This window comes from Homarus americanus, unplaced genomic scaffold (genome assembly GCF_018991925.1).
Source record: "Homarus americanus isolate GMGI-L3 unplaced genomic scaffold, GMGI_Hamer_2.0 scaffold42643, whole genome shotgun sequence".
Lineage (NCBI taxonomy): Eukaryota > Metazoa > Arthropoda > Malacostraca > Decapoda > Nephropidae > Homarus > Homarus americanus.
In genome coordinates, this window is record NW_024747582.1 from 254,496 (window position 1) to 280,925 (window position 26,430).

Here is a 26,430-nt window from a genome sequence, read left to right on the forward strand (position 1 = left end):
AGCAGAGTTCACTAACACTTGATAATTACCATGTTTATACACAACACACTGTTACTGTGTGATACAAATTAACCTACGGTAAATTTTTCACACTTTTGAGAAATGCAACTCTCCCTCTTGAAACGCTTTGTGTGTACTCATAAATACTATTGATGGTACAGTAAAACATTATTATTATTATTATTATCATTATTATTATTATTATTATTATTATTATTATTATTATTATTATTATTATTATTATTATTGTTGTTGTTTATTATTATTATTATTATTATTTATTATTATTGTTGTTTATTATTATTATTATTATTATTATTATTGTTGTTGTTATTGTTGTTGTTGTTGTTGTTGTTGATATTGTTTATTATTATTATACAGTATAATCGTAGGTAAAAGTAGAGTGTAGTCTTAACTTGGTGATTAAGGTGTTGTTGTATAAGATTTATTCCAAGTTCCTGACAGAGCCTTGAGGTGAACGGGTCCGCCTAAGACGCTGAACATGTAACATTGGTGTTAAATTAAACACATTTAGATTTACCCGCGAGTTATGTGAACACTGGTTTAGAAACAGTTATGGATAGACAAGTTACCAAAGACCATCATTAACTGGAACACGCTGGGAAGCTTCATATATAGGTTGGGCGGATATATGAGTGATAAGGGCTTGGTGTAAACAGTGCTGCCTAGTATGAGTCAATAAACCTTCTGTAGTTTACTTTATTCTCATGTTCTTATATGACACATCTGACGTCAAATATAAACACCAAGGCTGATATTTTAGGCCCGACGTGTGGAGAGGAGAGGCTACACCTTCTTTAACGTGGAACAAATAGTTACCAGTTTAGAGTCGGGTTTATTGTCACGCCATAAGTTTCATGTTGTTGGCTTTTATAAAAATGGAAGTTAAAAATATAAGATTACTTATTATAATACTAAAACTGTGACACAAATGATGATGATGGTACAGCGCACAGGAAGAGGGTCTCGCCTCACCAAGCACTGAGGACAACTGACTTAACATGACAACAAGCATCACCTATTGGCGGGAGAAGAGTCCGGGGTAAACCTTCCCCCAGTGAGGGGTGTTCCTCCCCCAGTGAGGGGTGTTCCTCCCCCAGTGAGGAGTGCTCCTACCCCCATTGAGGAGTGTTCCTACCCCCCAGTGAGGGGTGTTCCTCCCCAGTGAGGAGTGCTCCTACCCCCAGTGAGGAGTGTTCCTACCCCCAGTGAGGGGTGTTCCTCCCCCAGTGAGGGGTGTTCCTACCCCCAGTGAGGAGTGTTCCTACCCCCAGTGAGAGTGTTCCCTCCTCCCCAGTGAGTGAGGGAGTGTTCCTCCCCCAGTGAGGGGTGTGAGGGGTGTTCCTTTCCCCTCAGGGAGAGTGTTCCCTCAGCGAGGGGGTGTTCCTTCCCCCAGTGAGGGGTGTTCCTCCACCCAGTGAGGGGTGTTTCTCCTCCCAGTGAGGGGCGTTCCCCAGAGAGGGGGTGTTCCCTCAGCGAGGGGGTGTTCCTCCCCCCAGTGAGGGGTGTTCCTCCCTCCAATGAGGGGTGTTCCTCCCCCCAGTGAGGGGCGTTCCTCCCCCCAGTGAGGGGGTGTCAGGGAGAGTGTTCAGCGAGGGGTGTTCCCCCCAGTGAGGGGCGTTCCTCCCCAGTGAAGGGCGTTCCCAGTGGGGTGTTCCTCCCCCCAGTGAGGGGCGTAACTCCCCCCAGTGAAGGGCGTTCCCCAGTGAGGGGGTGTTCCTCCCCCAGAGAGGGGGGTGTTCCCCCAGCGAGGGGGTGTCCCTCCCCCAGAGAGGGGGGTTGCTCCCCCAGCTTAGCAGCACAACTCACACCTCGTACAAAAATATCTCAGTATTAGTAGTTCGGGCAATTTAGTTTGTGGGTCAGTGTGTTGGTCAGTTTGTCTTTATGATGGGCTCTCAGGGTGTACCAAAGACCTCCATAGGGTGGAGGTTACTCAGTAATGGTGAAGGCAGGAGGGAGAGTACAGGTGCGAGGGGGTGAAAGGAGAATGAGTGTGAGAGGATAGAGCAGTGCGTGAGAGGTGTGTGTGAAAGAAGCGTGAGGGCGAGAAAGGAGCACACACACACACACATCACCGCTCACTATCCAACACAACTCCGGCATAAATTAATGAGTATTAACGTCATTTCATTCAGTGACTTATTGTGAGCATCTATAACTTCTTTGAAACTAAGAAAATGGTATTATCATAATTGGTACTGGAGTGATATTTTAACGTAAAGTCATTTTTTAATATATTTTGCCAGCTGGATATAGTGTAGTGATCTTAGAGCCGAGGGAAGCAAGTGCAGTGGAGAGAGAGAGAGAGAGAGAGAGAGAGAAAAGGGACCACACGCGCCATCTATTGAGAGGAATGTTAACCAGAGCGGAGGCAAGCACTATGGCGGACTCAACGAAATATTCACTGACCAGAAAAGATTATTGTTATTCGTTGTGATAATCCCTACAAGGTGAAGATTATTGTTAATATTATCTGTCATGTTTGATAATTATAATACACTGTTAATTCATCCACTAGGCTCATCCGGATGTTAAATAGCAATTAAAGTATAACAAGATTGAAATAAGTAATAATTACGGCCAGAAAAATACAAGATTAACTACACGAGGTACAGGTTACAGTAACTACACGAGGTACAGGTTACAGTAACTACACGAGGTACAGGTTACAGTAACTACACAGGTACAGGTTACAGTAACTACACGAGGTACTACACGAGGTACAGGTTACAGTTACAGTAACTACACGAGGTACAGGTTACAGTAACTACACGAGGTACAGGTTACAGTACACGAGGTACAGGTTACAGTAACTACACGAGGTACAGGTTACAGTAACTACACGAGGTACAGGTTACAGTAACTACACGAGGTACAGGTTACAGTAACTACACGAGGTACAGGTTACAGTAACTACACGAGGTACAGGTTACAGTAAGTACACGAGGTACAGGTTACAGTAACTACACGAGGTACAGGTTACAGTAACTACACGAGGTACAGGTTACAGTAACTACACGAGGTACAGGTTACAGTAACTACACGAGGTACAGGTTACAGTAACTACACGAGGTACAGGTTACAGTAACTACACGAGGTACAGGTTACAGTAACTACACAGGTACAGGTTACAGTAACTACACGAGGTACAGGTTACAGTAACTACACGAGGTACAGGTTACAGTAACTACACGAGGTACAGGTTACAGTAACTACACGAGGTACAGGTTACAGTAAGTACACGAGGTACAGGTTACAGTAACTACACGAGGTACAGGTTACAGTAACTACACGAGGTACAGGTTACAGTAACTACACGAGGTACAGGTTACAGTAAGTACACGAGGTACAGGTTACAGTAACTACACGAGGTACAGGTTACAGTAACTACACTGAGTATACACACCCAGTACAGTCACACTAACACCCACTACACAAAACTTTGGTTCACCTGAAGATTAGGCACCCCAGGTAAATTTGGTAATGTTGTGAGGTGTGGTGACGTGGTGTGGTGAGTGACGGTGTGGTGTGGTGAGATTGTTTTTTTTTATTGCCTCCGAGGGGGCTAGTTTATTGGGCACCCCGTTACATCCTGTGCAAGGTGAAGCGCAGAAGCGTTTACAGCGCCCATCTGGGAAGCATGCAGAGTTCATGCTTGCCTTTATGACCCCTGCATTAAGGGCGTAAAAGGCTGAAGGGTCATGGGTTTTGTCAGCAAGTTACATAAAGTGACAGAATGACGAGTGTGTGGGGGGAAAATTCCCGGTACAATTTATCTGTTTATGGAAGTGTGGCAGGTCCCTAGTGCCAGGCCTGTCACTAGGAGGAGGGATAACCGGTCAGGGAGGGAAGAGGTGTTGGTAACGGCTGAGAGTCTGGTTGACCACAAAGTTTACAAACAGTGCGTCCAGGCTCAAGGTTGCCAATGTACTAGGCGTGGCGGAGTACAGTGGAGGTGATACGGTGTGGTGGGACAGGTACAGTAGGGGTGGAGGGAGGCACATATTGAGGGACATACCTCTAAGTGTGACTGTGATGGCGTGTGCGTCGACATGCCGGTGGGGTACGGGTAGCCGGGGGTGGTGTCCTCAGGTCCAATAGGTAGTGAGTATGGTGAGGTCGGTGATGCGGTGACCTCAGGGTGAGTTTGTGAGTGAGCAGGTCTGCCTCTGACCCATTTGTTCCCGCGCTCATCGCTCCGCCCAATAACCAACCCCGACCGTCTGGGCCTCTGCGCTGATTGGCTAATTACCGCGCGAGCCATGACATCATACAGTCCGGTCGCAGCTAATGGGTAGGTCAAAATAGGCGGAGCAAAGAGGGAAATAAAGGCATATTAATATTACTGGATTGATGTTAGAGATTTGGTGTTAGGTGTTCAGTTGAAGCTGGTGCTGTGCTATGTGGTGGCTGGCTTCATGTAAAATAACCTGTTTGTGGTGAAGCTTATTGCACCCTAACCTAACCCACCACCCCCCCCAAAAAAAAAGGTTTGATTCAGTCAGGTAAATAATCAGTCTGTTTTGTAAATGTTTTCGTGGTGAAGAATAAAGTTATTGGAGTTGTTTCATCATTTGTGTTTAATCTCAGCCGTGGAAATATAACGTGATTATGTATTTTGGCGTTTGTGAGGAAGTATTGGTAAAAAATTGATAATACTGTATGTAGAAATTTATTGATTATATACATTTCAGATTAATCATGTTGCATTTTTTTTTAATTTTGTTATTTGAGAATCCATGATAATAATCTGGAATATTTAATTTTTTTTGTCAAGTCGTGTGTTTGGGTTTAAGCCAATAACTTATACCACTTACAACTGCTTCAAATAATTGTACATAAAAGCCTGAACCAGATAATTTGAATGTGTAACCAATCATGATAGGTGTTGGATACGCCCCTATTAACACGGTGTTATTGATTGTGTGTCCCCTGGTGCTTGAGAGGGACCCTTACCTCAGCACCTCACCGCGCCGCCATTATCACCATATAAGACTGGAGAAAAAAGTCTCTGTGTCTTGTAGGGAGATTCACGTTGTTATATTTGTAGTGAACATTAACACATGTTTCTGGGGATATACTAAGGCAGGTAACACCAAATGAATATTTCTCTTTACACCTACAGTGAGTGAAGCTGATCTGCCTGTCCTAAACCTTTCCCAGAATTTATTTACGCCCCAGAACAGTAGCGAGTGGAATTGTCTGCCACCGAGGGTTTTCCTACATCATATAATGTAAACAGTTCAAAATATCCTACTTCAGATTTAACTTTACCTTCAATTTAAAATAAATCATCCAAACGTAAATTATGAGCTATACGGTATATGTAAAGTTTGTGTTGTTTAGGTTCCAAGAGAGGTGATGAACACGAACTCTATAATGAACGTTCAATAACTGAGGAAGTCTTAATTACGAGAATCACTTTTCAACATTTGATATTAAGTGTTGGTATGGTGAAATATATACAACATATAGGGTGACGTTATCTTAGATAGTGGTTGTGTACTGTATGTGTGTGTCAGTGAGTTGACGTTTGTGAAGCTCTATGAGAAATTATTGTGGCTGTTTGTTGTTACATACAGGTAGTCGAGAAATCCTTATGTAAAGAAGACAAGGGAGGACACCGTATATAAGACGCGCAGAATATCACATTCCACACAGTGCATAGTTTACCCTTAGTGGTGATACTTTATTAACCCCCTGTGTACGGGAGTCTCTTGTGATGAATAAAATCTTCTGGTGTTAAAGCGACGTCCCCATAATGAAGTGCTTAATGGTTGTGGGGACGACCTTCATACTCCCGCTCCACCTTCGACTTTTACCACACGTTGACAGTTTTCAGCTGCATAAACGCACTGAGTGACTCACAACATGTCTCGGTGAGAAGCTGCTACAACATGCCAGAAAGTTAATATATCTTTTATGCAGTAAACTGAACTAAATTCAACAAACTTTAGTACATTTCACAGCAGCAGCCGCAACAAACCTGACATTGACACCGTCCTTCTTTCATTGGGAAAACACTTTTTAGCGTTAACCTTCAATTCACTCAACAAATGAACGCTACTAAGAAAACACTAACTTACAACCTGTAACTGTTACTAAAGAAGGAAGTAAACACTGGCTAACATGGTACCCACGCTTGGTGGCTGCTAACTCATAGTAACAAAGATACAGTACTTAATTCTTAGCTTTTGTCCGTGCGTCGATAATCTCCCCCGTCCCCCTCCTTCCGTCCTAGATCCACACTGAGACAGCTTTTATCATGAACGGCGAAGAGGCATTATGGTTAACAGAAGACTGAAAATGGTGAAATATATGGACTGAGTTAATAGTGTTGTCATGGCAGCTCCAGCCCCTCTGGCCATTAAATTCCACCGACAAAGTCATATCCACTTAGGGTATTTTTATTATTGCTCTAAACTTATAGATATTCTTAGACTCACAAAAACGTTTTCTTATAGATAAAAAAAAAGGTTGTCAAAAAAGACGAATACCTTAAAGTGTTTGTTTAATGACCACCCAAACTAGAGTTGGCCATGGCCAGTGTAGGATCCCTCCATTGTTCTTGACGGTCTTCCCAAAGGCTATTTTGAAACCCATTACTGTATTGTTCTTGATTCCATAAACTGAATGACCGGTAAATAATAAACATAACATTGTCGTAAACTACGCAAATAAAACTCCAGATGATCAATGAACTATTTACATAAAATATATTGTACTGAAGAGCAGGGAGTCAAAAGTGGGCAGTGGAAGGTCCATAGTTAATGTATTGTGTGAGAGTTTTGAGTTCGTCTGTAGGAGATATGTTAAACTTGTCCATGAATAGCTCCAGCTGTCTTCTTCCTGGCTTTGCTCTGAGGCAGCTTGTGCACTGAATGGCTGAAATTTCTAATGGTGCTGTGTAACAACACACTTGGGGAACATGCCATCCGGGCAACTGTTGAAAGTACATAGTGATGAACCAAGAGTACAGGAATATTAAATGGAAAATAAAGTAGATACAAAAGGTGAGAAGGTTAGAAATTGGGTAAAAAGTTAACACAAATACTTAAAGACAAACTGTTTTGGATGGAACAGCAATTAAAAATGAAAGGGAGATATATTAGTAGGATAAACTTATTAGTGAGTAAAATACAAGTGTACAGCACAGTATACATACAAGTAAATTGATCAAATGAAAGTGTTTGTATGTTGTACCTGGCAGTGAGTATGTTAGGAAAGAGAAAGAGGAGGCCCAGGGAGTACATGGCAATAGTTGATACAGCATCACTGTTTGGGTGTAAGAGAATAAGACATGAGGAATATATGGATGTACAGTATAGTTTAGGCTGACGAAAATAAGAAAATTGAAGTGAGAGGAGTAGCAGAATCAAGTGGGCTGCTTCTGTCCAGTACAGTACAGTAGTGGTAAAATTTGATGTTTGGAAAAATATTCAAGGGATCTCTTTTACGTCATGTTGGTAACACTTTTATTCGCATGTGTGTTACTGCAATCATCTCATTTGATCCCTTGTATTCTTTGCACACACTTCAAGTAATAATTGTCCTTTTTCTGCTAGTCACCTGCATTTTTTCCTTGATCTATCTGTCTCTCTGTTTTACAGATGTCTTTATGTATTTTGCAATAATTTCCTTAATCATGAGTTGTAGTGTGACTGTGACTGGATTTTACATTACATAATCAGATTAACTGTATATGGGTTTGGTTGACTCCACATCAGTGTCAAATACTGTAGGAGCTTACATGGTGATCACATCCCCTTGACAGTCTCCTATAGTATTCAATAAATAGAATAAGGTCATAGATGGGTGTTAAATAGCCTCATTCTTCACTTTGATTCATCATCAAATTTCATTTCTGGAATAAAAACTTGCCCACACTGGAAATTGGGCAGCCTACAGTACACAGGTAAATACAGTACATACAGATGGGTATTCATGACCTTTTAATGGCCAACAAAGAAGCTGTAAGTCACACTAAACGACCATGTTACACATCATATACTGTATGTCATGGACTCAAAATTATTTTCCACATTTGATTTAAATTTTACAAAATAAATGTTATCCTTAATGTCAAACCTTGAATCACTGTTTTAAATGAAATTTGTGATCATTTTGCACACTTCTTGTGTTCAAGTGACTTGTTGAATAACACCAGAAGATAAAATAGGAAATAAACAGAAGGGTTGACACACCCTGAGCCTTAACCCCCTCTAGTCCTGTGCTTTGTTTATACTGTACATACTGTGTCTTTCAAGATGCAACCTTTTTTACTTGATATATAATTTAGTTATGCATATTTTAGTTGAAATGATTTAAACCAATATACAGTATTTTAACCTAAAACACCAAAACTGCATCATTGATTACAGGCAGTCCCTGGGTTATGAACAAGTTCCTTTCCTGGGGAGGTTAAGTAAAAAATGTAAGTAAGTCGGAACACCAGCTATGTGCATACTGTACTTACTGAACAATGTTTAAAACTCTACTATATAATAGCTTAAGTCCTTATATACATCTATAATCACTTAATTTAAGAGAGAAGAAGAAATAAAATGACAAAATACAGTAAACAAAAGTAAAAAATAAGTCATCAGGTTAATACTGTAAATTTAAAGTTTAACCTCGTTCATATCAGTGTATGTTCGTAGATGAACTTCAAATGATTTAAGAACAATTAGCATACTGCAGGGGTCCTCAGGTTAAATCTTGCCCGTAACATAATTTCACCCTCCGTTTATTAGTCTGGTAGGCACATCAACCATAGCTTGTGATGAGATAAACTGAATACACTAACATTCATAACTTTTATTACATACATGATTAACCTCACGTGTACCAGGTAATGGTCAGACACTTCTGTAATACTGTACATTCTTATTTCATTCTTCTGTTAACTTCCACATTGTCAAATAATTCTATCTTTTCCATTAAGTATTTTTATAAATTATTTTATTTGTTGTTTTGAATAAGATAAAAACCAACTTCATATTCATATTTTATTCAAACTAACTTAACAATATCATTGGTTTATCTTGCAGTCACTTACCAACTTTACTACAGTACAGTATATTATTTTGATGAGAGTTTCACATTTTAATATTTATAACTCAGTCACACTAACGGATTCTAATGAACAGGTTGCCATACATGTGTAGCACAACATTAAGAAAAAAATAACAGTTGGTGGGTCAGATATTTTTTCAAAGAATGCATGAGTTAAAAAAGTAGAAATATACAACTTGAGGATTTGGTAAGACCTTGGCATCGACCATTCAGAAGACATCATCGTAAACCACCAGATCTCTCTTGTCCTTGTGGGAGCCTTTCTGTGAGTGACTGGCAGCTGCAAGAATCATTAATGGAATAAATATATCTTGTAAATACATCAAGTGACAATTAACACTGTTTATATAAGTTTAAATAATGCTTATAAATAAATCATGTGACAAATAATACTGTTTATATAAGTTTAAATAATGGTTGAAAAATGATTATGGATAAAGTAGTCACATCATGTATGAATATACAGTATACTTAACAGGAAGTACTGTATTATAAAGTGATGTGAATGGTCAAGATTACTGGTCAGAATATTGTATTATTATAATTGTGGGAGTTTTTAATCAAAGTTCTAGTAAGTTTGAGAATCGATGACAGTAACCCTAAAAACAATACAATATTCTTTAAAAGGTTATGTCTGTTGCATAATTGTGAGTTCTGTAAGATAAAAAAGTTTAAATAACTACAGTATATACTGTACTCCTCACCAAAGGCATCATTAAGTGGTTTGCCAACTATATCACAAACAATACAACAAAATATACAGTACAGTCTTCAGGCAAGACTAAGGAAAAGGTGTATGGTAGTGTCCAGGTATACTATGGTTAGAGATCAAGGGACCTGTTGCTCAAATAATGTACAGTATATTAAAGGGCACAATGACTAAGTGATGAAATGATGCAATTATCATTAAAAATTAAGTTAATTCTGTTTAATGATTTTCCAATCATATGATACATGAGAGTTTCTTCTGAGAACAATTTGAACCATCCCAATTATCATTTGAGCCAGTCCATTGGCCTAGAGGCCAGGCAGTACATACTGTACATCAGAGTAGAATTTGTATAAAAACAATAATGTGACTCCTGAAACTTGCTCAGGATTGTAAAGGAAATGAGTTAATCACTTACCAATTGTTGACCATGTTGCTGATGACGATGCATCATTAATGGGATCTATAACTGGCTGGCGACGAGCAAGAGATACCTTGAGCTGAATACCTGACACCATACTGCCATTCATCTGTTTTTGAGAAAGGGGTAACATTAGTTAAGCCTCTTGCTAAAACTTTGTCTGGTGGACAGGAATTTATTCAATATAGCTGTAACTAACTACTGTACTGTATAAATGTGTAATATTTGCATACGTATGCTTTGACAACAGAAGGGTGGGGTCAGTTTGCCTCAGTAACCCAGGGCAGTACTATTAAAAGAGAACTGTACTGTACTGTACTGTACTGTACTGTACTGTACTGCACTCTGGTTTAATAATGGATCACCACTTGCTGGTTAGTAGTATAATGCACAAATTTACAGCTAATGGCTCTGTAGTTCTTTGAGACTACAGTTAGAATAACCAAAAATTCAGTGAAATTACCAAAAATTTTGAAATTATCTAAACTACTATATAATCCTTTTATGTTCACACCTCACTAATCAATGGCCTTCATCCCTGAAACTTAAAATAAAATAAATATATCATCCAGTTAATCACAAGTAGAGCTTTAGTAAAAGGAGTGGCCACTGTATAATTACATTCAGCAAATATGACTTTATTCCTCTAACACAGTTGTGAAAAGCTGCTCAAAGGGTATGGGGACCTCAGAGTATAGTGCAAGACATGTGGTGGAAATGACTAAGACAAGAAATAGAACAACATTTGCTCGTGTCCTCAGCTCATAATTATATGCACTACACAATGAAAATATTCAGCCTTTACATTGCTTCACAATCCCTCAGTAAAGTTTTATCAGTTCACTTCACCTCCAAAGCCTTTCCATACCGAGCCATCCTTCAAGCATCGTGAAACGTCGTATACTGTAGCGTTCCACCCGACTAACTAGTCCGTGTCTTTCTCTGTCTTACTCCTGTTCTCATGCATTCTCCCGTACTGTTATAAATCTTTCTTACCAATTTATCACTAGTCATGTGCTTCAAACAGTGTTCCTATAGCCCTTTAATATGCTCTCATCTTAGAAAACATTTGCAAGACAGCCCACGGGTCCTTGTTACTCTACAGGTGAAGCGACACATACTCGTACAGACACTGAAAGAGTAGTCCTGTACAGTGTTCTCCTTATCTTGTGCACTGTTCCACCTCTAATAGATGAAAAGATGGAAAATAGATATCACTGTGATATTTTAACTACAGTAGAATCCCAGTTATCCGGCACCTACGGGGATTGAGAGGTGCCGGATAAATAGTTTTTTCCAGTTGGTTGAAACTCACTCTTAGGATCCCCCAATAAATCCTACAATGCTCAGTGCTACAGGCTAACCTCGCAAATTTGTGTCTCAGAAAAAGAAACTTTTTTAACACTTATTCCATTATATAAACGATGTGGCTTAGAAATAAAGATATAACAATAAGATAAATGAAGAACATGGTGTGTGGAGGTAGTGGGCTATTACTGCATGGTTCCCCTCCTTCCCAGTGTGGCATCTTGGCATACTGTACACACAGCCAGCGTGGCATTTTGGTGCCGGTTAGTTGAATCTACCGGTTGCTCAGATACTGTACTGGATAACTGGGATTCTTCTGTATCTAGTAAAATACCTGTACTGTACAATGGGATAAGGCTTTTAGGTACATAAGGTACAGAAGCTCTATCACAGTACAGTACAGTATACTGTATAATTCTTACTCATGAATACAAATTCCTAAATAAGCTTCAAAGCCAAACAAACACCTAAGAAACTTACGTCCGCAATAGCCTTTTCTGCAGATTCAACTTTATCAAATGTAACAAATCCGCAACTGCAATAAAAAAAAAAATTATTCACAAAACTATACTTTATTGAGATGAAGAAAAATACATACACTGTACAATAATAAAATATAAGAATAATTTCTCCTTTATAAAATTGATATCACTGACTAGTTCCTGGTCATGTACACTCACTAAAAAAATATTCTGCACCCTTGGCACTGATACCATTTGCACCAATCACTGAGACAGAAGCCTTGATGAGTGTTATCAGATTTCTTGGTCCGGTGTGCCATATTGTACAGTATAACCCCATAAAGATGCACAATAATCTTTTAGCGAGTGTACACACATATTAAAGTTGGGTTCATAATCCCATCAAAAATAATAACACACAGAGGAAAAATAATGGCATATTTCATATCACCACATCACAAGCAAGTCATGTCACTGAAAGATTGACCCACTCTTATAATTATCTAACTTGTGATATACTTAAGAACCTCCTAAAGGTAGACATATGATACAAGTCTCTCATACAAGCACAATCACACACACTCTGACAAATTAATATAAGTGACTGACCATAGGAATCATAACAAATTAATGAAGATGGCACAGTTGTCAACACTAGAGGGAAGAGTCAGTTTAACACCTAAAGTTTGTCATCCACCTGGTCATCCAAGAATCATAGAAGAACTAAAGCACATCACATCTGAATACAGTAACATTACCAAAGACAAGCTAATGAGTGTTAAGACATTGTGTTCTCTAAGAGTCAATATGTTTCTGGAAGTAGAAGGTGAAACATTTTAAAATTTACTGTACTGTAATAATGTATTTTATCTATGATGTGCAACTTATGAGCCACCCTGTACATACAATATTACTAAAAACATACTTTTTCTCAATCTCCATGTTAACATTAACAATATTTCCAAAAGTTGAGAAGGCTTTCTTCAGGACTTCTTCTGATATATTATGACCAAAGACGTATATAGTGTGTCCCTGCCGAGGCTTGCCATCTGCCCCTCTTCCATCTCGGGTAAATTCTCCACGTTCCTCTCGGTCTCGGGCTGTCACAAAGCTGTCGTATAGGTTCTGCTGTAATGTGAACAAATATTTATACAGTACAGTATAAGAATCTACAGTGTACAGCAAATATTTATAAAAGTGGAAATAAAAACAGACTTGGATTAAAGGAACATTTTTGGATTTGGTAAATAATGACTGAAGGAAATGTGTTTGAACACATAGAGGAATGAGTGAAAGCTTTGTAATTCTTGTTGCGATGAGAAAGACACACGTAAATGCATCTTTATAAGCAGTACATATTGTAGGACGTCTCAGCTGGTAATATTGAGTACAGTCCTGAGGTTAATAAAGGACAGAAAAGTATAAAGGCAAGAATTTTAATGAATATGAATGGGTGAAACAAGGCAACAGCTGTACAACACTGCTGACAGAGTTTGGTAGATTATAAAACATGAGAGTACAGCACAACCTTTCTTAACTGAGGGCAACTTAGTAGATCTGGACATGTGGTATGGGACAGAATTGTTGCCTTTGAATAATTTGTTAAGTTTCTTATTCTACTTAATTATGTTTGATATTCCTATCGTATAGAAAATAAACTTGGAGGCTGGAGCCAGTCTGATGATATTGTACTGAACTACTTGCATGTACATGAAAGAAGTATAAGTTAATAGCAGAAGATGGAAATAATAATACAATTACAAAAAAATCTGGGGCCAGTACAGGTATAACATTTGGCTTCAGAGATAATAGTTTACAGCAAAAGGGTAAATTTATATACAGTCTCTCCTCGACTTACGACGGGGTTCCGTCCCGACGACATGGTCGCAAGTCGAAAAGGCGAAAATAATACATAGAAATTCTAAAATGGGAGTCTCTTTTTCTTCTCAGCACCATGAGAACTCTCACTTTTAAGCTTGCCCGCCATTTTAAAGGGAATTACAAACAAAAATTTTGTCAGTACAAAGCGCCATCACTAATGTCGGTACTAGAAAATACGTAATTTGAAAAATAATTTATACGACCACGGCTGTCGTATGTCCGGGTTGTCGTAAGTCAAGTATGTCATAAGTCGAGGAGTACCTGTATATACTGTATATAAATCATGTTTTTTTTGGGGGGGGGGGAGAACTTGAAATGACAATAGGTAATAGGACTGGGATATAAGGAGGCAGATATACCCTTCAGAAAATTATTAAGGATAAGACTGTGAATTTAGATGTATGGAAGAGTCAGTTGAGAGTCACACAGTTTACTACATGTCACAGGTGTAGTACAGTGTATATGAAAATTGGAACTTTTACGTCTCCCTCAAAAACTTGTGGTTCAAATTTATACTCAGCTTACCTTGACCTTCACTCTAGATTCATGGATCTCTTCTTCTGGATGTATAGTGGAGAATGGCTGATACCCAGATGGAGCTTTATCTGTCCCGGATAATTTTCGTTCAAGTCCCTGTAAAGATTAAAAAGAAACTTACTACATACTGCTCTGTCCACCACTTGAACTGTCCACCTCTCCATCTGTCTCTAACAATACTAAAAAAAATCTTCACCAACTTGTTATTGTCATTTGTGTCTACTATCTTCACATACTTTCATCAATGCAGATTGCTAATTCTTTTAACCACCCAAATTTTTATTAATTCACAATATTATACACAGCAGAATAGTCAAAACAAAAGCATTAAATATCCTTATCTTTGGCTTCATACTGAATCCCGTACTTGCCCACAAGGATTTTGTCAGTAGCTCTCACGCCCTCACAGCATCCTTCTTCCCCCTTTCAATATCTTCATTCTGTTTCCCATCTGATGTTACTATATTCCCCAAACAGACCAATTTTCACTATAACAATGTTTGTCCTATCATACTTATTTCTGTTAATTACTCTGTACCATTATAATTTCAAAGTTTTGTATCATTATTGTCCTCATCAATATCCCAACTACATATCACCAACCACACACATGCTAGTACAGTAATCTCACTCATCGGCAAAATCAAGATCTGCAGAGAGTCATCAATTCCCATTCCCTCCTCCTTTTTCTTCCCTTCTCCATTATTTGCCTCATTACGTGGTCGCTGTAAATCTTAAAGGGTCTAGTATGATTATGCATTCATCTCAGCAATCCCTCCACTTCAAACCAGTCAGTGTATTCTCCATATAGTACTTTCAGTGGCACACCATAGTTTTGGCACTTTACTTTTCTCCATAGTAAGTACAGTACTATGCTTTTCCACAAAAATTAAAACACAAGACATTGGTCATACAAACTCCCATTTGTTGCCTCATTGTAAATTTGTTACATCATTGGCTTTCTTGATCTAAATCCCTCAATTTTCGTCTATGATGGCTTTATCCTGTCAGATAAAATTATCATGAATACCTATCTGGTACTGTACTAACAAACTGATTCCCTGAATATATCTGCACTCTCCAGTTTCCTTTATTTTTATATGGGAAGATAAGTCAGCAGGAATTAATGGTAGTACAAAAAAATAATACAAATAAAAAATGTGAAATACCTAGGAGATGAGATTACAGATTAGAGTATTTAAATGACTATATGGTGAGAAAAGCCCATTATATCGAGGGTCTGTTACATATGAAACCTCCCATTTAACGGATTATATGGAGAGTGAAGTCCGTTATATGGAGGTTTCACTGTAATATGATATACTGTACAGTACTGTATAACCAATAATCCATCAGTAAGTGAACAAGGAAATGGGAGAAAAGAGTTTACAAAGAAGAACATCTTTATTTAAGACTAAACCTATTACTTAACTGTTTTGTGTCATGGTACAAGGAAACTTGCCTCACTCCATTGTATCCCATTTGTCATTCTATTTTTTTTTCATTTATCAGCTTACTAGCCATTCGAGTAGTTTGTCTATCCAGTGTTAGTACAGGAGGAAACTGGAGAGTATCAAACTTATTGGTGGAAACACACGCGTTACCGCTGTACAGTATCATATTAAAATAATGGCAAACTGTATAGATTTTTATATCATAAGAGAGACACTTTTGTTACCATTGATCGTTTAAAGGTCGTCTTCTCAGCTGCTCCTTGAGGTCTTTCAGGTACTTTGATAGCCCCAGATTTGATGAGCTTCTTTGCCATTTCTTTAGCATCTTTTGCTTCCATGGGTCGTTTTAGTGGCACAAGTGGTTCGGGTTCTTGCTTTGGTGCTTTCAAGGCATGCAATGCTTTTTTCTGGAAATATAAAATTAAAACGATGAATAAAAGAAATAAGAATTGCTGACATAACAATCTGATGTCCACTCAGAAGGGTTTGTATTCTGCCTTAATACAAACATACAGTATTTCTAAAGCCCCATCAAAAATTATAAAAGATAAAATGGCGACCCTCTCCTTAACCATTACTAATATTATGACATAGTTTTCACATCACATATCATTTATCATTTTAGCAAGTCCCAAAGTGAACAATTTTATGTTTTTTATTTAGGGTACATGGCTACACAACTCAAAAAGTAAATATATTTTAATTTTAGAAGAATAAAATACAAGATAACCGTCCAATCAGAAACACACAAGGAGGACACGATGAACTTATCGGTGTTGCCTATAAATAATAGTAAAAGTTATTTACACATTGTGTTCCTTGTGCAATTTTTTTTATTCCCTCAAGAAATTTCCTCTAGTTAGTGTTAGGGGCGTGCATGCCACCTGGCGCATAATATATGACGACATTTACCTTCAATCAAAATATTTCCTCCTGTTGCTGGTTTATGTACACAAACATCATCCAGTATTATCTTCACTGCTGTACACAACTACCGTGAAGCTCAAAATAGGGCAAATCTTCGTTTAATGGCTGTGGCTCTATTCTCATAACAATTTCAACTATTAAACACTGTTGAAACCTAACGTAATGTAACCTAACCTAACGTTAATTCTAATTTGCCAAAGGAAAGAAATATATTCGTATTTTTTTTATTAATCCGAGAAAATACAAATAAGAAAATCTTACCGCAGCCATTAAACGAATATTAGCCCAAAATAGTTGGTTTAAGTGCAACTCTCTTGGCCTGTATTCTGCCAGAACAGCTAGTTTAGTGGAGTTTATTACAAACATATACTACAGTACTGGTAAAATTATAGTTTGTCATCCGTGTATTTACATAACCTGACCTAACATAGCCACAGAACTATATGCACCCGAAGATTCCCAGGATGACCGAAACTAAAATAATACCTAAATTGTCTTGAACATCTCTGGAACCTATAGCACAATACCACCCAACCAGTCATGTTACGTTGTCATGATAGATGGATGGATATTCAGTAAAATCTTCAGTTAACAATTAGCTTGGCACGTATATAGGGGTCCGACTAATTACCCAAATGTACCCAAATATAGCCGGAATGAAGTCAAATAATGGTCCTAGATGAATAAATCGGACTGCAAATCACTTCTCGACTAGTATTTGGTGTCAGAAAGTCACAAAAAATTGGTAAACTTAATTTAATCTGAGTTAATAGATCGAGTGCATGTACCTAACCTAACCTAATCTAATCTAACCTAACACAACACAACTCGGATTAAATTAAGTTTACCAATTTTTTTTTTACTTTATGACACCAAATAATAATCGAGAAGTGATTCACAGCCCGAATTACGGTTGTACGACCATCATTTGACTTCATTGCGGCTACATTTGGGTAATTAGTCGGACCGCGTATATAGACATTGTAGGTATTGTAGACATGTCAGGTATAGTAGACCAGGTATAGTTACTCTTCTTTATTACCTTCCTTCGTAGTTTTTGATACTTAGCTTGAAGCATTTGTTCTTCTTCGGTTAGATTACTTGGAAAATGTAAATACACCATTATCTCCGCTTTATAAGTCACTTGACTGAAGTTTGCCACAAGTTGTCTCTCCTCTGTTACCTTCTTGTGCTCATTTGTTGTGATAAACAATAAATCCGGATCTGAAAAGGTTTACATTTTTATTTTTTTTAACTTTAGTAGTTTTATATATAATTTTGGTATCCTGCAACGTTTAAAATATATCCCATTATGCGGGATTACGATTTACGAATAAAGTCCACATTTGGGGAATTGTGATCCCGTCACCTTTGTCTCAGCTGTATTAACTTAGTCCTTAAGTAAAGGCAATATATTATACGATTAAAACAATCACACTACGTATCTATACATATGTATCCGTCTACTCATCTATCTAAACATATGTATCTGTCGACCTATATATCCATTACTAATCGGTAGTAACAAGCCGTAATTACCACATTATTTAGTCCAGGAAGTAACGCTGACTGTGAAAGAGTATTCAGCAAAATTAATCTTTTCAAAACCAAACAAAGAAATAGGCTAAACACTAACACTGTAAATGGAGCTCTCCTCTCATAGGGTGCCTCAGAAGTTGAGGGTCAGGTGCCAAATTTTCGCCCTCTTAAGATATGCTTGCGCGTATAACTAATAATGTACAATTGTTTCACAACTTGACAGAGGAGGATCTTGAAGTAGAGGGCTAATGATAATCACTGAAAATATATATTTTTAGTGAGGTCTTACTGAGTTATTAATCTGCATGAGTAAACACATTTAAGAATGATGTGAGTTTTATGTAAGTTGCTGCTTACTCTTATTCATATTGATTCTCTAGAAGGGTATATATTTGTTTTCCTTCTAATATTTTTTGTAATAAAGGATATGATGTTACTGCAAAATAAAATTGGTAAATATATATCTGATTAGACGTCAATACAAAGGTACCGGTCTGATGAAGAAAATTTTAATGGATAAGTTTTCAATAAATAACCCCAGGTACACGTAATAATGATGTTAGGTAGAGCAATAATTAAAAAATATATATATTTAATAAAAACGCACGAGAATTCTACTGGAAAAACGACAATTTTGAAGATCCAGTACGGAAACTCTCATCTGCCTGGAAGTTAACAAAGATTGCGCCTGGTGGTTGATTTTGAAAATTTTCACTGGACTCTATGCTCCCCTAAAATGTCTGAACCATACATGTAACTGGTAATTACATTTTCATTAAATGGTGAAGTTTGCGGCTGGCGACAGGTGATAAATAAGGCTTTCTTATTTCAAGATTGCCCTCTTATAGGACGAGGATATACCATTTTCATTATTTTGTATTTTCATAGTTCGTGTTATAATAACCCAAAAGGCTAATCTTACGGCCAAACCTTGTAACATTGTCTCGATGGCCAAGGATTGAATTATTAAAAAACTGAACTTCGAGCGTGAGCACAATTCTTGGCCATGGTGAGAGAGAGAACGTGACGAGGTTTGTCTGTACAATTTAGCCTCCGTGTGTTTCCTGTATGTCAGCCTCGTCCATCTCGTCTACCAAAATTGAGGTGATTATTATCGTTTTTGGGCATGCAGCGAATTTTAGAATTTTAAGTAGGTTAGGCGAGTGAGTCAATAATCAAAATTAGTTTTAAAGCTCTGCAATTTCACTATTACAGTGGAGACTGGTGTAGTTTGGGGAAATGTAAAAATAGCTTATTTCTAAATCAAACCTAACCTAACCTTAGTTGATAAAAAAAAAAGCGACCGAAGCTTTGTTAGAAGACCGCACCAAAGAAACTTGTTTAACCTTGTTCATAGTGGACATGTATTAGTTGTTTATTCACACAACCTACTTAACCTTACCCAACTTCCTTGCCGTTGGTCTCCACACCCTGGACGTGTCCGGCTCGTAAACATTAACAGAGCTGAGGACAAAATTGAGTCAGTCGGGGTCAGTGATGAATATACAGTAAGAAAAGATCCATCAAAATAAATTAGATTGTGATGGGTATCTCGATAATAGTAACCCTAAAATGATGTCTCTACGTGCTTTGTACACCAAGAAATTTGTTATTTACCGTCAATACAGGGTACTTGTATTTAGAATATTTAAGATGTCAGTTACGCAGTGCCTGTAAGATTTAAATCACCTCTACTGTATATAAATTTTCTTAAAGATATAGACTGTCTTTACTATATAAACACGTTAATTTTCACGTTCCCAAAACTATTGTTTAACGTAAATAATAATCCTGACCTAAGACCTTGCATTTCGGCACTCAAGGTCCTACCATGGGTTGTGAGCGCTACACAAAGGTACAGTAATGCTTTACTTGCTGAGTAAGGATTTGGGCTCATAATTTAAATTTGCATAATTAATTTTAATTAAAGGTATTTAGAGTATTTAAAAAGTAAATTATTCTGTGCCTGTAAGTCTTAAATCACCTTTACATATATTTTCTTAAAAATACAGTAATGATCGTCTATATTCGTAAGATAATGTATGTAAAGGGGATTTAAAACTTAAAGGCTCAGTGTAATTAACTTTTTAAATATTCTAAATATACTTAATTATTTCAAAGGTCATTAATAACATTAGATATTATAACTTTTAAATCATGAACCCAGATCCTTAACCAGTATACATGCTTCACTCTTTCTTCTGTACAGGTGAAGGACTACAGTATACAGTACATGCTTTAGTGACTTTCCCACTGTTTTACGCCTTTCCTCTCCTTACTCGGCCACCTCCCACCCAATACAGTATATCAATTGTGATGGAATTTTATCTGTTTAAACTTTTCCCTCTTATTGTAGTTAATTGTTTATGTTTATAAATATATAGTAATATGTGTTAATATGGTATAGATAACTAATAGGAAGTATTATCTTGCAGATATCCCAGTACAGCATACACCTGATGTTCTTACGTTGAAGGAAGGTTTGGAAGTCACACACCAAGTGATCACCAGCCGAAGGGTAAGTGTATTGAGAGAGATTTATTGACCAAATTATTTTTATTTTATGACTTGGTACCTTCTGTTCCAGGGGTCGGCTATATAGGGACACTTGCTGAATCTATATTCAAAGAACACATCAGTGGATTGTGGGATTTTATAAAAATTCTGGTCTTGTGGTTATTGATCTTCGTTAAAATTAGTTCAGGAAACTGTCATCAATGATCAAATGCTGGTACAGAACAGTACAGTACAGTAAAGTACTGCAGAAATCACAGATAGGAAAATAAGGAGCATTCACTACTGATTCCATCGTCATCTCTAGATATCATGGGTCAAATTATTTGGTCTCCTAAATTATTTCTCATAACTAAAGTTGAATGATGGAGATGACACCAGACACATACAGCGCAGGTAGTGATAATATCTTCCAATGTTTCCTTGAAAATATGTCAAAGAGACTCACTGTACTGTGGTAAATACTCGATATTTATAAGCAACTATTGCACTGGTTAAATAGGATTTTACCACCAAAATTTTGTTATACAGTATTACATGTTTAAGCAAGAAACAGTGAACCTATGAATTACTGTTAGTGATGTAATTTGTTGACTCGGAACAATTACCAGTATTAAAATGGCGAGATGAAGCCCATTGGTCCATCACAAGGGAGCATTAACTGGGTAATGAATTGGCCTTGAAGTAAACTCTGTGATTTGCAGAGGTAAAAAACTGTTTTATGGATTAGAAAGAATTGCCTTAAAATTTTGAACTACGGCATATAGTTTAGTAGGTTGACTATAACATCCTCTGAAGGATTCCACTGTTGAACACTAAACACAAGGGGCCTCAGTATACCGTAACAAGAGTACAGTATATGACGCACCTGGCAGAAATATGAGTCCCCTCTTTGCTCTAGCCGACTTTTTTTCCTCTTGATTTACTCCCTTGCAGCTATGCCACTTCTCTTCATTTTATAAGGGATGTCTGTGGGTGATAACTGCCCCAGCTAACATAATTTAACATGGAGTGTATGGTTCCTGGTGTTTGCTTTTCTTGCTCTTCTTGTCTCACAGTATACAGGTTTATCACTAAGTTGATTGTCTGTTGAGATGACTGATCAAAACTCTCTGAATCACTTGTTTTAACCATTACTTCATCACCAAATACAGTACTGTAGTGGTGAAAGTTAATAATATCCAGTACTACAACCTTTCTAAAAACTCCAAAACAAATTTTGTGTCTGGAGGCCATTGTTGGAACTATCAATTTTGATTTCAATGAAAATAGTGATTTAGTGGCTATTGCTCTATCATAGAATTGCAGGTTGTAAGATGAGCTGCTGTACCCCAGTTGCTTTCTGTGACTGATCTCTTTAATGTTAGCAAGTGTCTTGTTTGGTCTTGTGGTCATTCACTTTGGTTTTAAAGTCAAAGAATTTAATGTTGCATCATAGTAGGTCGGTCATTGCCCGCAACACACTATACTGAAGACTTTTTTCTGACTAGTTTAACATTTGATATGAGCACCTGTTCCTGTAGGAGTTGGTTTCACTGAACATAGTTACAATTACTGTATACTGTCAACATGTAGTGATGACAAAATGATTGGCATGGTCGTCTGCAGAGGTTGGGTGTTCTGAGGGCAACATCTGATGTGGAAGAAAAGAGTGTGTGTACAATAGTGAAAGTGAGAGCTTCTGCCAAGCACCGGTGACCTTTACTCGAGAAAGTGTATCCCTGTTGAACACACCTGGTCTTCAGCCCAGCCACACCCTCCCTCACTGTATGTGTGTGTTATTGACTAGAAACATACCAGTACGTGATTCAGTTTTAATCATACACAAAGGTAAAATCTGATGTAAACTTTAGCGTGAAAGTGTTGTATATCTGGGATTAAATCTGACATAATGCGAGTGTTACATTAAGGTAAGGGTGGTGTTAGGGGTTTTATTAAGGTAAGGTAAGCGTGGTGTTAGGTGCACCTTTAGGGTAAGCGTGGCGTTAGGTGCACCATTAAGGTAAGCGTGGTGTTAGGTTTAAAGCACTAGTCTGGTTAACAGGTGTTGTGTGAGTCGTCCCTGTCGATACTAACACACTGACGTGTACAATATGTGTAATGTTATTTCCCAGTAGTTCATATGATCTCGATTAATAATATGAATTTTAAGTGCAAAAAAATATGTGGGTTTTTGGTCATTAAGTCACATTGGCTGTTTGATGAACGTTTCAATGTCAGTGTTTTATTGATGTAATAAAGGTGTCAAGGTGAGAGTCAGTTATGTTGGTAAGAGCGACAGCAAAAATAACAAGAAATGTGTGGAAAGTTGTTACGTATAAGATGTTAAGTTGTATTGTTTGGGTGAGTCACGTTGGAGAAGACGCTTGTCATGGCTTCTGACGCTACAGCCCCATGGTCTTGAGGGGGTCAAGATCATATACAGTTGGCATTACTTAGTATATATGGATCACTTAATGGTTACACCCCTCAGCTTATTCCACTTTAATCATCTAGCACGACTAGTGGGGTGGGAGTGAGGCTAGATTATGTTAGGTTAGATTAACTTGGGTGTGTCTACTTCAGGATCTATATAAGTTAGGAAGTCTTGGCAGTTGTGTATATTTTCCTGATTGGGAGTCCTTGAAACTACTGCCGCTATTGTACCATTTTCATGTCCAGTTAATGTAGTGATGTTTTCCAGTTGAGTTCACAAGTTTAGTAATGTAAAAAGATTGATTTTTTGAGGTTGTAGATAACATACACTTGTGGAACCCAGATCTGTGTAGCTTATTGGGCAGGAATTGTCGACGTTGGTTGTTTAACAGTGTACTCAAACCCCCTTGAGTTTGTACTGTACAAGATTTGCTCCACAGTGTTTTCAGTTATGTAAATGTTTTCTAGCATGTTAAGATATATGTCAACACAAATGTTTACTAGTTTAAGATGTCTCCTAGTACATACGGTAACTATTCTCCAAAGATGACTTCTTGGATACACACATTTTCCTGTGTGTATTTTACCCTAAACTTTTACTAGTATAGTTAAGTTAGTTGAAATATCTCCTTGAACATACACCAACTATTTCACTATCTGCCTGTCTCTTATATTTTAGTGAGGTGGATAGTGGTATAGGAGCCTCAGAAAAGTGGGTAAAATAACAGGGATGTTGAAGCAAGTATAAAGGGAGACGGTACAGTCACCCAAAAAAGTCCTGTCGCGAACCACGAACCCCGAGATTAAGACTCGTGAACCCGAAGCAGTAGACACATATACATTATTCTGTCCATAAATGCTTCGGATTCAAGAGTCTGAATCTCGGGGTTCATGGTTCGCGACAGGACTTTTTTGGGTGACTGTACCGTACGTTATATGAAATCCCCAGATATTGTTTGTATTCTCAGCTTGCCCAGTGTAGACGGTGAATCCTTGTGTTCGCACTGATGCACAACACGTAATGATTTTCTTCATAGATGATGATAACATATGTTCACGGGTCCTTGAGGGTTTACCTTACCTGTGGTGGGTCGAGGAGATGTAAGTCAAGGATAAGAGACAGTAGGATAGTTCACCAAGCACTTGTTTTACCCACAATGCACTGCTCGATGGCGCCACTTTTCATGTGCTAACCTCCGAGTGTGCGCGCGTCTGCTCCCCTGATTAAGTTTATCAACAATTATTGTTATTTGTGCAATATACGGGTGCAGCAGCAAAGCTCAAATCCCAAGTAGAGAGCACATCAAGTATTACAGATATCCCAGAGGTAAGAAAACTTGTGATAATTGGACAAATATCCGAAAGCGTTCTGATAACAGATTAGGCAAGCCGAGATACTTGTTCATATTTCTTTTGTATCTCCTGAATTCTGGAATGTTTGTCAATATCCTGGTAGCTACAAGAAGGTGAGACATTCATCTTGCTATATGTGGCCTAAAAGAACTAGGAACTTATTTAATAATCTTGAAAAATTAAAGTTAAGTACATCGGTAAATGGGTTTCTGGTGTCAATACCACGCATGTTTCAAGACGTGAGGGAAGATTTCTTACGTTTCTTAATTCTGCTTACGTTTCTTAATTCTGCAATGTCAGCCAATATCAGGCCATCCAGAAGACTGTCTGACAAAAAACACAATAATGTTGCCCCAAATATAAGAAAAAACCAGTGTTACATCACTTAATTCACCATTGACGCTTTACACCTTGAGAAACTTGCTATATTTTCTGAAGTATTCAAAGTAAGGCAGTTGTATGGAGTACCCTCAGACATTCACCTGCCATGTCTGGCAAAAGGAAAATCTGTGCATTGCTAATAAGTTCAAAAAATGAGTTGCTTCGTCCATTTCATCAGCGAAATGGCCGCCCCCCCCCCCTAGTGTTTCCTTGTAATATTTGTCCTTTTGCTGTACTGTATCACTTATTTTGGGGGACTATGAGAACATAAGGCACCATTTTGTTATACCCGGCCAATTATAGTCCTTGGTGTAAGTGGCCAGTTACTTGAAGCACAACATCGTCTCTTCGGATATTAATGCTTAATTTCATTATAGTAATTAGGTTATATGTCACTTTTTTAATGGCTACATAAATACTTTCACTGCATTTAACATTAGCTGTACAGTACAGTACAATATATGCAAAACAAAACATAAATTAATAAAAAAAATGTGATAGCATTTTGCTTCGGGCTATAATGGCATTTGTAACATCTTGTGATTGATGGTTCACAAAACATTTGGTAATTTAGCTGTTGAACCATGATAATGTCACTGTTTTAGTGTTCAACTTTGCTCTTAGGCAGCTTAAAGTTAATTGAACAATGTATATGAACTTGAACACGTTAAGTACTCTGTATTTGTTCTTACTATTCAAGCTTTTAACCACGTGTACAGTTTTGTGGGCGTGATAACTTTGTTGAGTAAACACTTCTCATTATACCATCTATTATGTCAAACTCGTTGGTTTGTTTATTAAAGCCAAGTAACTCCGATGTTCTTAACATTTTCTCGATGATTATGATCGTATAGTGATGATAATGTGTAAATGTCACGCCTTACTTTCATCTGGATTGGAATGTTGGCTTATTGTTTAAATTTTGTATCTAATCTGAAAGTTTTCGTTAGTAATATATTAAGTATAATGTATCCTTTGAGTATTGTATTGGGTTGTACAGTAGTTGAGTTATACTGTAGCTGTGTTTAAGAGTACCGGGCAGGGTTATCAGCTGAGGATAAATGGGAGAGACCCGTTTATGTTATACAGAACCTGAGGTAATGGTAGACTCACGTGTAAGATGTAGTCTGTACCGTGCCAGGTCTAGACTGTAGGATACCATATTTTTAGATGTACTTAGTGTCTGGGGTAAAGATATACTAGCATGGTATCTGCTCACAAGTCCCACGTTGGTTCCAAGCACAACTTTCACTTTGTCACCGGTGATCGTGGCTCCTGGGCAATAACGTCTAGTGAAAGTTAAAACTTGATCATGTTTGTTTATCTTCTCGCTCAACATAACCTCCGAGGTGGTTACTACTCCTGGATGACTATGGACTCAGTTATACAGGGGATGTAGGGAAGATGGTGATGAGTTTCCTGTTGATATAA

General features: G+C 37.8%; 1 protein-coding gene across 4 annotated transcripts; it reads right to left on the reverse strand.

Annotated features, from left to right (window-relative positions):
- Positions 1-9,018: 9,018 nt before the first annotated feature.
- LOC121879747 (negative elongation factor E-like) lies at positions 9,019-26,181 on the reverse strand. 4 transcript variants are annotated; one of them, XM_042386516.1, is made up of 8 exons: positions 26,113-26,181; positions 19,739-19,800; positions 16,095-16,277; positions 14,405-14,512; positions 12,924-13,126; positions 12,018-12,072; positions 10,227-10,338; positions 9,019-9,379 (listed from the first exon to the last, which is right to left on the reverse strand). In XM_042386516.1, exons 1-8 carry the CDS (start codon positions 26,159-26,161, stop codon positions 9,309-9,311), a joined length of 843 nt encoding a protein of 280 aa, XP_042242450.1. In that variant the 5' UTR covers positions 26,162-26,181; the 3' UTR covers positions 9,019-9,308. The 4 variants fall into 4 exon arrangements, with proteins under 4 accessions (XP_042242450.1, XP_042242448.1, XP_042242451.1 ...); XM_042386514.1 differs by lacking the exon at positions 19,739-19,800 and adding an exon at positions 17,840-18,021 and having other exon boundaries at positions 26,113-26,174; XM_042386517.1 differs by lacking the exon at positions 26,113-26,181 and adding an exon at positions 17,840-18,021 and having other exon boundaries at positions 19,739-19,794.
- Between the last annotated feature and the right edge of the window lie 249 nt (positions 26,182-26,430).

What these genes read in the sequence shown, in the direction of transcription:
- LOC121879747 (XM_042386514.1), bottom strand. Translation starts at nt 26,161, where the DNA reads ATGGTATCCTACAGTCTAGACCTGGCACGGTACAGACTACATCTTACA. An exon ending in ATCAAAAACTACGAAGGAAG is followed by an intron (nt 16,278 to 17,839) that starts GTAATAAAGAAG and finishes TTATATTTCCAG; the next exon opens with AAAAAAGCATTGCATGCCTT. An exon ending in AATCTAGAGTGAAGGTCAAG is followed by an intron (nt 13,127 to 14,404) that starts GTAAGCTGAGTA and finishes TTCACATTACAG; the next exon opens with CAGAACCTATACGACAGCTT.